Source organism: Platichthys flesus, chromosome 16 (genome assembly GCF_949316205.1).
Source record: "Platichthys flesus chromosome 16, fPlaFle2.1, whole genome shotgun sequence".
Classification (NCBI taxonomy): Eukaryota; Metazoa; Chordata; class Actinopteri; order Pleuronectiformes; family Pleuronectidae; genus Platichthys; species Platichthys flesus.
Window position 1 is genome coordinate 16146847 of NC_084960.1, and position 11184 is coordinate 16158030.

General features: G+C 39.9%; 1 protein-coding gene across 1 annotated transcript in view; it reads right to left on the minus strand.

Annotated features, from left to right (window-relative positions):
* The window catches only part of mybpc2a (myosin binding protein Ca), a 36197-nt gene extending 25847 nt beyond the window's left edge, over positions 1 to 10350 (minus strand). Inside the window, exons 1-7 of the mRNA XM_062408148.1 lie at positions 10329 to 10350; positions 10121 to 10129; positions 9970 to 9997; positions 3360 to 3505; positions 3077 to 3225; positions 1267 to 1384; positions 989 to 1037 (exon numbers count right to left, since the gene is read on the minus strand). Coding sequence (XP_062264132.1) covers positions 989 to 1037; positions 1267 to 1384; positions 3077 to 3225; positions 3360 to 3505; positions 9970 to 9997; positions 10121 to 10129; positions 10329 to 10350 — 521 coding nt within the window. The remainder of the gene's footprint in view (positions 1 to 988; positions 1038 to 1266; positions 1385 to 3076; positions 3226 to 3359; positions 3506 to 9969; positions 9998 to 10120; positions 10130 to 10328) is intronic.
* Positions 10351 to 11184: the final 834 nt, after the last annotated feature.

The window sequence follows — 11184 nt, forward strand, 5'->3', positions numbered from 1 at the left end:
ATAATTTCTATTTCATCAATTATCTATCCACACACCCTCTGGCGACTAAAGATGTACGGTGTAGGGTACAAGTAGCCGCTGCTGGGAATCACTGTCATAAAGAATGGTGTCAGACCGCATGTGTTTGGTTATGCTGCTGTAATACATGTTCGAATAAACACAAAGATGAGCCCCAAATTGGAAATAAGAACCTTCACACTTACCATCTGGAGACTGAGCTGCATGACCTCCACATAAGAGGTGTTTAACACTCTCATCAGTTCTCGCTCCAGCAACATATTGGAGTTTTAACCAACTTTTCACTTTTCATTTATCACACCGACCTCATCCCTCTCTCCCTCATACCAGCTCTGCACATAAGCACACTGATATCCTGTCCAAAGCACAATATGATGCTGTCTTGTTGCATGTTGTTTTTTTCTCATCTTACCTGTGCCCATATGATCAAGCTCTAATGAGGAAAGGAAATTATATTTTTAAACACAAATTACAAATATGGAGACTCAAGCTGTCAGTGCGGAGCTGTCGGCTGATTTACGATCACACAGCACACGTACAGGTACATAACAGCTAAAATAACAAAACTAATTAAAAAGCTACACGGTCCCAGGAAACATATAGATACACTTTTACACAGGGAGAAGCAGAGACAGAAATAGACTGACTGAAACAGGTACATATAAAAAAAAAAAGTCCCTTCAGAGCCTGTCGCCAAGATGTGATGAAATACGCCAGACACTAAACCATGAGGGACTCCAGGTGAAGCAAACCAGCAAGGCGGGAGACGCACCCAGACGTGACAGAAAGAGAAAGATGGCAGACAGTCTGACTGGCACAAAGTCAGCTACAACTGAGGGACAGACAAACACATGCGCAGAGACTCGTTGAGACTGACAGATGCCCAGAGGCAGCGATCTACAGAGGAGCATAAGGGAGACAGTGTGACGGGTGACATGTTGAGTTGGCCCTCGCCAGCACTGACACTCACGATCGCTTAAACGACTCCAAGATGTTGTCCTGCTGCTCCTCTTCTGCAGCTGAAACCACACAGAAGGACAAAGGATGGTGAGAATGATGCTGGGTTAATTCATTACGTAGCAGGCTCGATCAGCAAAGGAATAATGGACTGATGTCATAGCTAGGCCACTAAATGAAAGGACCTAATGTGTATCACACTCACTGACTTCTTGGCTGTTACGTAGTAATGGTGGACATGCCGATTGGAAGATGATAACAATGTGATTAAGTGTCTGTGTCAGGACCTACCCTGCACGGCGATGTCGAAGAAGCAACTGTCGCACTTGTCTTTGGCGCCGACCTCGCAGCGGTAGCCACCTGCGTCTCCATCCACGATTTTGATGATGCTCATTTCGTAAGTGTAGATCTGACGGAAAGAGAATGGGACGTTATTCCATCAACACCTGCAAACACACACTCTCATGCAGTTTTATAAAGGCAACACAGTTTGACTGATAATGTTTTGCTGATTAAGGCACAGGAGCAACGTTGGCCATTCTTCGAAGATGGCTCAGTCAGCAAGACGGTCGATGCAGCTTGTTTGATTACACATTCATCATTCCCTCCATTTTATTTTCAACCATTCTTCTCGAAATTCAATGCAAAAACAAGAAAATAGGCTTCTGCAGCTTTATGAATGCACTTTTTTACAATGAGTGTATATTATTGTATGTTAAGCAGCTCTTGTGGTGGAAAGGAAAATGGTTAATAAAATCCTACTGCTTTTGTATTCTTATATTTAGTTTGAGTATCTATTTACAAATATTGACTAAAATAATTACAAAATCTAGATGGTTTTTAGTGCCATAGTAAAATCAATTATTTTGTATGTGAGATTTATTCAATTACACTATATTAGCTGTCTGGGAAAGTCCTTTGTTTATTGATTCCCATTTTCGCTTCTCATTTTTATTAAATGTCTGTACAAGCATACGGTTAAGATTAAGATGCATTATTAGAATATCCTTTTGACTCTGCATTGGTGTCAATGTGGCTTCAGAAACCTTTTTGTCTTTAAACAATAATTCTAGGCATTTGCATTGAGATTAATACATTGTTGAGCCGAAGAATTTCAGCTTCAGTTAAAGTATGCCCAAACAAAAAGATGAATAGACTACAGCCATAATTACTGCTCTATGAGGCCGCAGCACACTGGCTAATAATTCTAAAGGCAGCATGCTAACTGGGAAACCATCAAATTTCATGATTATTTCTCAAACTTTGAAACCATTTCACTGAGGATGTGCAAATTCTTGACCTTTAGTTGACGTCAGAAAAAGGACAGTAAGACTCTTCCCGTCGAGTCTGATTTAAGCTGTGTTTTTTTTTTCAGTTTTTGTACATTTACAGTTTGTTCCTATTTTATTTTGTTACTTTCCATGTTTCATTTCAGTGAACTTCACTTCCTGTCTTTGCATTCCCACCATTTATTGATTACCTGCCCACCTCCATTAGTGCACCTGTATCTAATTTACTCTGTGTTTCTCTTCTCTTCTCGCCACGTCACTTCTCTGTCAGCGACCCAGCAGGGTTTTTTTTTTTAGATCTCGCATTTTTACCCTTTTTGTTTTGGATACGTCTGCTTGTCTGGACTGACTCTCTATTTAGACTGTTTTTAGGATTGTTACAAAGGTTCATGACAATTCATTAAATGTATTTTTTCGTGCTGTACCAACAAAGTGTATCAGTGTACAAGATGGACAACATGTCTCCACTTCCTCCTACTGTACAGATACAGGTGCTGGCGTCTTTAGCTGTTGTTCATCTTAAAACCAAACAGTTGAACATACATCAGTGTGATACACCTTTTTTTTAGGTCATATCACATCTTATCTGCTAACATGGAGGAGGCGACCACTGCAGCTAGCCCGGAATACTTATTCTGCCTCACTCGTTTATAGGAGCTTTCATGTTTTAATGCAGTCTATTGTCTGGACCCAGTGGTGGAACAAATTATCTCCACACACATTGCCATCCACAAACCCACACAGCTTGCACGGCCTGACATCTATGTTTAGCAATGAATGCACAGACAACCCTTCAGTGCGAACATGCCCACCTTGGTGTTCCTGTCATAAGACTCTTTAAACTTCAGGTGCTTTCCAGCTTTGCTGCCAAGGTCGAGCCACTTCCCCTTCAGCCATTTCATCGTCGGCTTCCTTGTTAATTTCGTGGAGTCCACTTTAGCAACAAACGTGATGTCCTTGCCTGCCAAGAACAGTAATGAAATGCAGCGATTAATTAAAATTGATTAACTGTCTGAATTCCAGCTACAATTTGGCCTGAAGTAAACCACTCCCTTCATTTTGGAAGTAATTCAGGATTTTTTTACGGCAGATCACCTTTTGTTGCTGTGATGGTCTCCGGCTTCAACACAAACAAGCCGGTCTGCTCGCCCGTCTGAGGATCCTCCCCCGGTCCAAGCTCTGTAGCATGTGTGTTATATGGAGGGATTACAGGGGACAAATTAAAGCAAGAAAACCACAATCTGGTTCGTTACTCAGATAAAGACACTACAAACAGATTGTAAAAGACAACAGAAGACGAGGCGATCAAGCAAACCACCAAATCAGCAGGTTTCTTAACCCTGGTGCTTTTACATAGAAAATAAACGCTTGCTGATCATTGGGGAAAAGTGTTATTTGAAAATGAGAAGTCTTAAATCACTAAATTCTACCCTCTGAGCACAGGGATCTATTCATTTTGTGTAGTTATTTAACAGTGAAACTGAGCAACAGTCTTTCCATGAGGCACACCCATACAGCGTGTCGACGTAAGGCCTTTGCTGTTTCATCGTATAAACCATTTGGGACCATCTGACGTGTGATAGGCGTCTAAGGAAGCCGCTGGAACAGACTGGCCCCCGGGGAATAAAGAAACTCCTCAGATCACCTCTGAAGAACATCACATTAGAGATGACTCCGCAATCTGCTGCCACCCTGACAGAATACGCTGGCGCTGTACGCTCTTATCTCGACGATGAAAAAAATGAGCAGCTCTTTTATCCGTTCACTTGTTTCTGTTGCAAGTAAATTGATGTTAGGTGTTTGCTTGTCAGTTGAGATGCTTTACAGAAAAAAACGCAAACGTATCAATTTCTCTTACCATCAGGAGGCAACTCTGCATCGCAGGGGGAAAAAAAAGAATGACAGAGAGAGAGAGAGAGAGCGGGGGAACACGTCAGTCTGTGCGGTAACTGTGCTGCTGCGCTGTTCAACAGTAATTGGCCCAATGATGATCTTGACTTGAGGTGAGGAACACTCACACGTTCCCTCAACGTGCTCTCACACTCCAAAAAACACTCCTCCGACTCCAATTAACAAATCCATTTTTTTCCTTTTACCAAAAAGAAACCACACAACTGTTAATTGGCAACATCTTCAAACGTTGTGTTCAGATATAACTCTGTCTGCGCTGAATTCACGAGTTTGTAATTTACATGAACGTTTGCCTCCGCCAAGGAGATTATGAGTTTGCAGGATTATGATAAAACTACAGAGCGGCCTACAACCAAACGTAGTAGAAGGATGTGGTTTGGGTCAACTCTTTAAATGTTTGTGCGGATCTGGATTTTTTCCGTTGATTTCTCAGAAGATAATTAATATATCTGGATGAAAAAAAGTCTGGCATATTTAAGGGCCTATCTATGAGTGTGTTATTAAAACTCAAATTAAAATCCAGATCCAGTGAATTTAAATGTGGTTTCATAAGGGGACTGTTGGGCCGTGGCGGAGGTATGCAATCTTCCTGTTTTCTCTTGTTTCTTTCACAGTTTGAATCAGACATAGAGTCAAGTTTCATATCAAAGTGTTTTTACACAAATAATTGGCAAAAATAAAGCCACATTGAACCACCAATCAAGTAGATTGAGGAGCGCCCCGGTGGTCATCCATTGGACACGCACAGTTTCTGAGAGAATGGATCCAGGGTCACGTGTCAAATAAGGTCATGCACCTCCATAAATTCAGAGAGCCACACTGTCTGCGCCTCTTCCTCTCTCTCTCTGCTTTTATGGGCTCAGTTAATTTGATCTTTTAATCAAAAGTGCCCCTGAGGACAGATCCAAGTTCAGATGTTCAGGATGATTTAAAAGGTTTCAGTTAGAATGCTAAGTGGGTGAAGCTGATCCTGGAATGGTATCCAGGGGGCACTTTTGAATGTTTGCACTCTTATTTATTTATGTCACATTGGACACTGGCTGGGTTCTGGATGAGGGTTGCTAAGTGAATTTAACTCCGCTGTCCTTGGCTCTGGGAACGTTTGGCTTTTTTTGGACAAACCCACCAAGACTAATTGACTGAAACCCTATTCATATTTCGGGTGATTTGTAACAACCCACAATAAAAAATTAAGTGGGAAAGCTTTATTTTATGGGATCATTAATTTCCCAAAATATAGTGATCCATTCAAGTAACTTTCAGAAGTAATTCTATTTTTGGCAAAAACAGAGACCAAGTTTGGAATTAATTGGAATTTGTCTTCCCCAGTGCAACAACAGCAAATGCCCAAAAACAACATATACTGTCTATGTTCAAGAGACGAACCCTCCTACAGCATGTGGAAAAGTCAGGTTAAATAATAACGATTATACAATGATGAAGGTCTTCTTCACGTAGAGTTACATATGAAATGTACATGCACGATTGCATGTTTACTGACAAACAATTCAAACAATCCTGGATTTGAACTAACTCAGCATGTTATTGAAATTTATTATTTTTCTGGTTACTGTTTAAACGCTGTATTTTACTGTAATTAAATCCAATTTACACAGCTGCTACTAGGAAATTATTAGGAAAAGATCAGAAATTCATAGACTCAGAAAATCTTTTAAATACCAGGTAATTTAATACTTAACCCCGGTGCTGGGTTTTGCTGTGTTAAAATAGTAACATCTACCCATTCCATCCATAAATGATAGTCCTATACATAGAATGTATAGTATAATTTCACAGTTATGACTTATTCAGTATATCATCAATTTATCATCAGAGCACCAGCAGACAGGAAACACTGGGTCTCAAATTCCCTCAATCAACTAAGGTTATAAATGATGAATGAAATAATCTGCAGTCTTACACTGAGCTGCTATATTCTCCAGCAGGAGGACGATGTAGTAAAACCACATGTTGAGCACAGCCAATATAGATTCCCAGTCAAATTCAGACACCAATATATCAGCCGATATATTTATATATTACAACATTAATACGTTTTACGCCTGAATGCACCTTATTTCTGCATTGTTAATTCTTTTAAATATATTTTTTTATATCAGAAAAATCCAATGCAGACACCAATATGTATGTGAAAAGGCTCGTATTGGCTGATAGTCACTCAGGCTCTATCCACAAGACACAAACATGATATATACCCAGCAGAAGTACAGTCAGGATATATCTCGTTGTTTTTCATAAACCAGAGGTCATCAGTTCATTTCCCATTTAAAACACTCAAACGTTCCCTTGAATGCTTTGGTGAAACCAGTTAAATCACTTTACTTTTAATTCGCTTTGAAATCTAATTGCAAGTCGCTGTCACGGGCTACTCTGTTGTGTGTTATATTTGTATTTTATGTATTTATGTTACTGTCAACTTGTTTCATGTGACAGTTCATCTGACTGTGACTTGAGTTGCTTTTAACTTGTGTGTTTGCGTTGCTTTCATCCTCTTCTTCATCTATTTGCTCTGTCACATTTGTTTGTTACCAAAATAAAGTTAATTTTGTGGTTATTTATGCTCTCGATGTCAAGAAATCGATGTCCCTGCAAACGTGATTATCCTTAAAATTACTAAATCAGCGCAGTGGAAGATGATCTAAGTACAGGCTGTCACCAGAGCAATCCCAGGCTTTAGGGGGGAAGAGTTTCAGACCATCAGATGCCCAGACACACGAGTTGCAGGCAGAAAAATGGAAATCACAAGCAGGCTGGGAAATAATGAGTTATGTCTTTTTCTTACCATCCCTAGGCTCATTGTTCTCTGAATGAAAAGAAAGTCGGCACATGGAAATCAGTCAATGGAGGGTTAAAACTCTTCCAATAGAAATTCTGTGGTTTCCTTAGACTGTGTGTGTGTGTGTCTGTGTTTGTGTGTGTGTGTGTGTGTTTGTGTGTGTGTGTGTGTGTGTGTGTGTGTGATGTATTATGAATGAAAAAGCTGTTAAACAAAGATTTGATTAAAGACAGTATTTAAGCCCAATTATATGTACAAATGCAATATCTTCATACACTCGCTCTCTCTCACACCCACACACACACACACACACAGAACCAAACACACCCACACACACACAGTACAAACACTTTAATGACAAAGCAAAGCCCTCACCTAGAGCAGGTTAATGAAGACTAAGCACAGGTTAAGCAGATAGACTGGACAACATGAGTTTAATGTTCTGCATGCATTTGATACACAAGCCTTCATGTGTGCACGCTGCACATAAACACACACTCATGTATGACAGAATAACACTCATCTTCATGAACCAGCACTTGCTCTGTGAGCTATATTGATCCTTTTAGAGATAAATCGATGCAGGTTAGTTTAACAGATGAGTCAAGCTAAAATGAGCATAAACACTCACGCACACACCCATCCACACACACACAAACACACACTGAAAAAACGTTTAAGCCACAGGGCAGCGCTCACTCTCTACAACCAACTGCATCTCCCCCATTAAAAGTGACATAGTGATGTAATGTGAAAGGGAAACAGCACCAATTAAAAAATATATTAAAAAAAATCATAACAATATAATCAGTCTAAATGTTGTATGTGGTAAGAAAATTGAATAAGCAGTGTTACTTTGAGACTGGTGCACTGGCTTTCGGGTTCAATCTCCTACATTTCAAGAATGTGTAAGTAATATTACAAGAATACATTAGACAGTGTAATTTTACACTAATAATTTTTTTTTTTACAGAATTAGTTTTCCTCAATTTTCTCAATATGCACCCCCCACCATGGTGGGTGTCTTTCACTCAGACGTGCTCTTGACTCTCTCTGAAAAAGGTGGAGTTATTGAAACACAAGGGGCACCATAATATGAGGATTTACAAATGTTGGCAAAGTGCCTGATTAGGTCGTCATTGAAACATGAGATGAGCTGGGACGAACCAAGCTCTCGTCGGCCATGTTTTTTCAGGTCAGGTGTTGGCTTCTTTTTTTTTGTCCTTGGACCATCATAAATTTCCGTTAGGTGGGGGGGCATTTCTGTGCTTTTGCCACTTTTCCCCTTCAAAGACAACGTGAGTTTCAGCTTTGGTATAACTCACTGCTCTACCTCCTAATTCCACCTGCAGATACACACACACATTTAATCAGTGAGCCACATTAATATGCAATAATTCCACTAAAATGAATGACAGCGACACACACACACACACACACACACCTACAGAAACACGTGTACAACTTTCTTGCTCACGCAGTTGCTCCAAACTATGAACTGATTTATTCCAACAAATAGACTTTGCACATTAATGTACAACAAAATGAATTCACAGGGGACTCGTTGATTATAACTTTAAAAAGCTTCTGGCTGAAGAAATCAACATAAATGTTAATATGTTGTATTCTGGTGCCTGACAAATTGAAAACATGCAACATTGCAGTGCGGTACGGGATTCCACCTCATCCATACATGTGCAATGTATGTACATGGCTCACATATCACAGAGCTATACTCTGCTGTGGGGCGCTAAACCCACGAAGCATCTTGTCAAACATTTAGCTGAATGCATTACCCTCGACTATGGATCGGGACTTGAAAGGTCAATATTTTTCAGGCACAGTGGAAAGTGAAATGAGAGGAAAAATGTGCCGTCCTCACTCTGTCTCAGACCTCTCCTTCAGACTTACAAAACCGCATCATCTCCCAACCTACACCAGGGTGAGTAACACACTGAACCTCATCGACAAACGGATTAGAAAGTAACTGTCTCGTCTATAGTCGGCAGGAATACTGCTGCTGCTGCTTCGTTCTGCAAACACATGCATCGGTAATAAGTCAATGATACACTGACAGCGATCACTCTCCTGCCTGTGACTTTACCTTATATACATTCATAAATAAATAAGCAAATAATTCTGCATTATCACTAAAATTAGGGTTTGAATGGAGGACTTTTACTTTTAATAGAGTAATTTTATTTTGACTAAAGATTTTCTCAAATTACCTTTCCGTTTGTTGGTTTGTTTATAAATTCAAGATTTAACCAATTACACAGAGTTTCAGATTATCACTGATGTGGTAATGGGTCCAGAATGAACTCTTACAATTTTGGGGCGGATTTCTTTTTTCACTTTCTTTAAAATGGCGCAAATTTTTTTTGTTGATTTCTCAAAAAATAATTAATGGATCTTGAGGACAAAAATCTGGAGGGTTTAGGGAACAGAGTGTGTGCATCTGGTGTGAGCTTAATGACCAAATGAAAAGAGAGAGTGAAACATACATACTGTTAATCGATTTCCTTATCTCAAAGCATAAAACAACTCTTGTTTTACAAAGAGGGGGCTTCACCGGGGCAAAACCCTCAGCTCTAGTCATTCTTAAGTAGCAGAGGTTCAAAAAGATGAATTTGTGTGACAGTATGAATTCACAGATTTGAGAGCACTCGATCTGCTCTTAATGCGAAGTCAAATACCCACGTATGATATGTGTTCCTACATCCCGATGCTTACCAATAAATTAAACACCTTCTATTTGGCTCCTAGCGCTTAATTTAATTATCATCTCTGGTGCTTAAAATAAACCTATAACATGTTCTCGCTGCCAATGAAAGAACAAAAAAACCTGTGTGTGAGTTTGTGTGTGTGTGTGTGTGTGTGTGGGTGTGTGGGTGTGTGTGTGTGCGTGCTGCAGTGACACAGGTGGGATCATGCATCTCCACACTCAGCTCCATCACCACAGAAGTTCACTGCTTCTGTGTTTGTTTCACTCTCTACATCTTACCCTCCTCCTCTGCTGGCATCTCTGGATGAGGGGAAAGACACATTATTTTGCACAATGATGAAGATGATGGTGACGTACAGACAGTTACATCAATGGGACACACACACACAAACACAAAGACTGATTGAAGTGTGTTTTTCTTACCCTTCGTTTCTGAAAAAGACAGACACAAGAAAAATGGATCAGAAAATTAAACATCCTTTATGGGAAGCTTTTATTCAAACATTTGTATTTCCGTGGTTATTATAGTTTAACTGTATAATTGCTGATTAGTGGACGTCTAACTCAAAAATAAATTGGATTTTCGGAGCACAGCTTGTGGCCTCAGATTAGATGTCATCAAGGCACTTACCAGCAGGGGCTGCTGGAGCCATATCGCCCTTGGCTGCTGCAATTAAACAACAATTATGTAAATTAATTTGTACATTCTCATTATTTCATATCATGCAACACCAGCAGCATAGTGTTGAGAAAGTCACAGTTTCAAGAGTGGGGACTCTAAACTGTTTAAAGAGCGGCGGCTTGTGATCTGAATCCTCAGGAGAAGAAAGATCATGGTAATTTCGACACATATCTGGGGGCACTTGTTCGTCACTGAATTCTTCTACAATGCTTTTTAACGGTATCAAGCTTTTTTTTTACATTGTGTGCATTCTCCTCTATACTGTGAACACACAACCAGTCAGCGCTTCAACCAGTCAGCGCTTCCAGTCAGCCCTTCACAAAACAGCTGAAAATATGCACTTTAAAACAAACAGTTTAATTTGAATTACATAAACACACACACTCACAAGCACCCGCACGTGGAAGCTGCATTCATGCAACCTTGCTTTGTGCACATCTTCTTGATTTCTGTAGGGTTGGCCTCAGGCAAAAGAGAGAATGTTGGATTTCAGCAGGGGAATAGTGCATTATTCAGAAGGTTTACAGAACCAGTGAGGCTGAGATAAATATAATAAAGTTGTTTCACAGATCATGAGGAATAATTGGGCTTAAAAATTCTGAAAGTGGCGGCCTTAAGACAAAAACGCTTCTGATAGGATAAGTACATCAAAGTTGCAGGATCCCAGATCTAGGTTACTTGAAAAGCTCAAGGGTGTCTAATGAGATGGCAGATTAGGCATGTTTCTGTCTGCAAGACAAACTAAAGCACCTGGCTGCACAGTAATAATTCAACTTTGGCAGCATTCATATCTTAACCATCAATT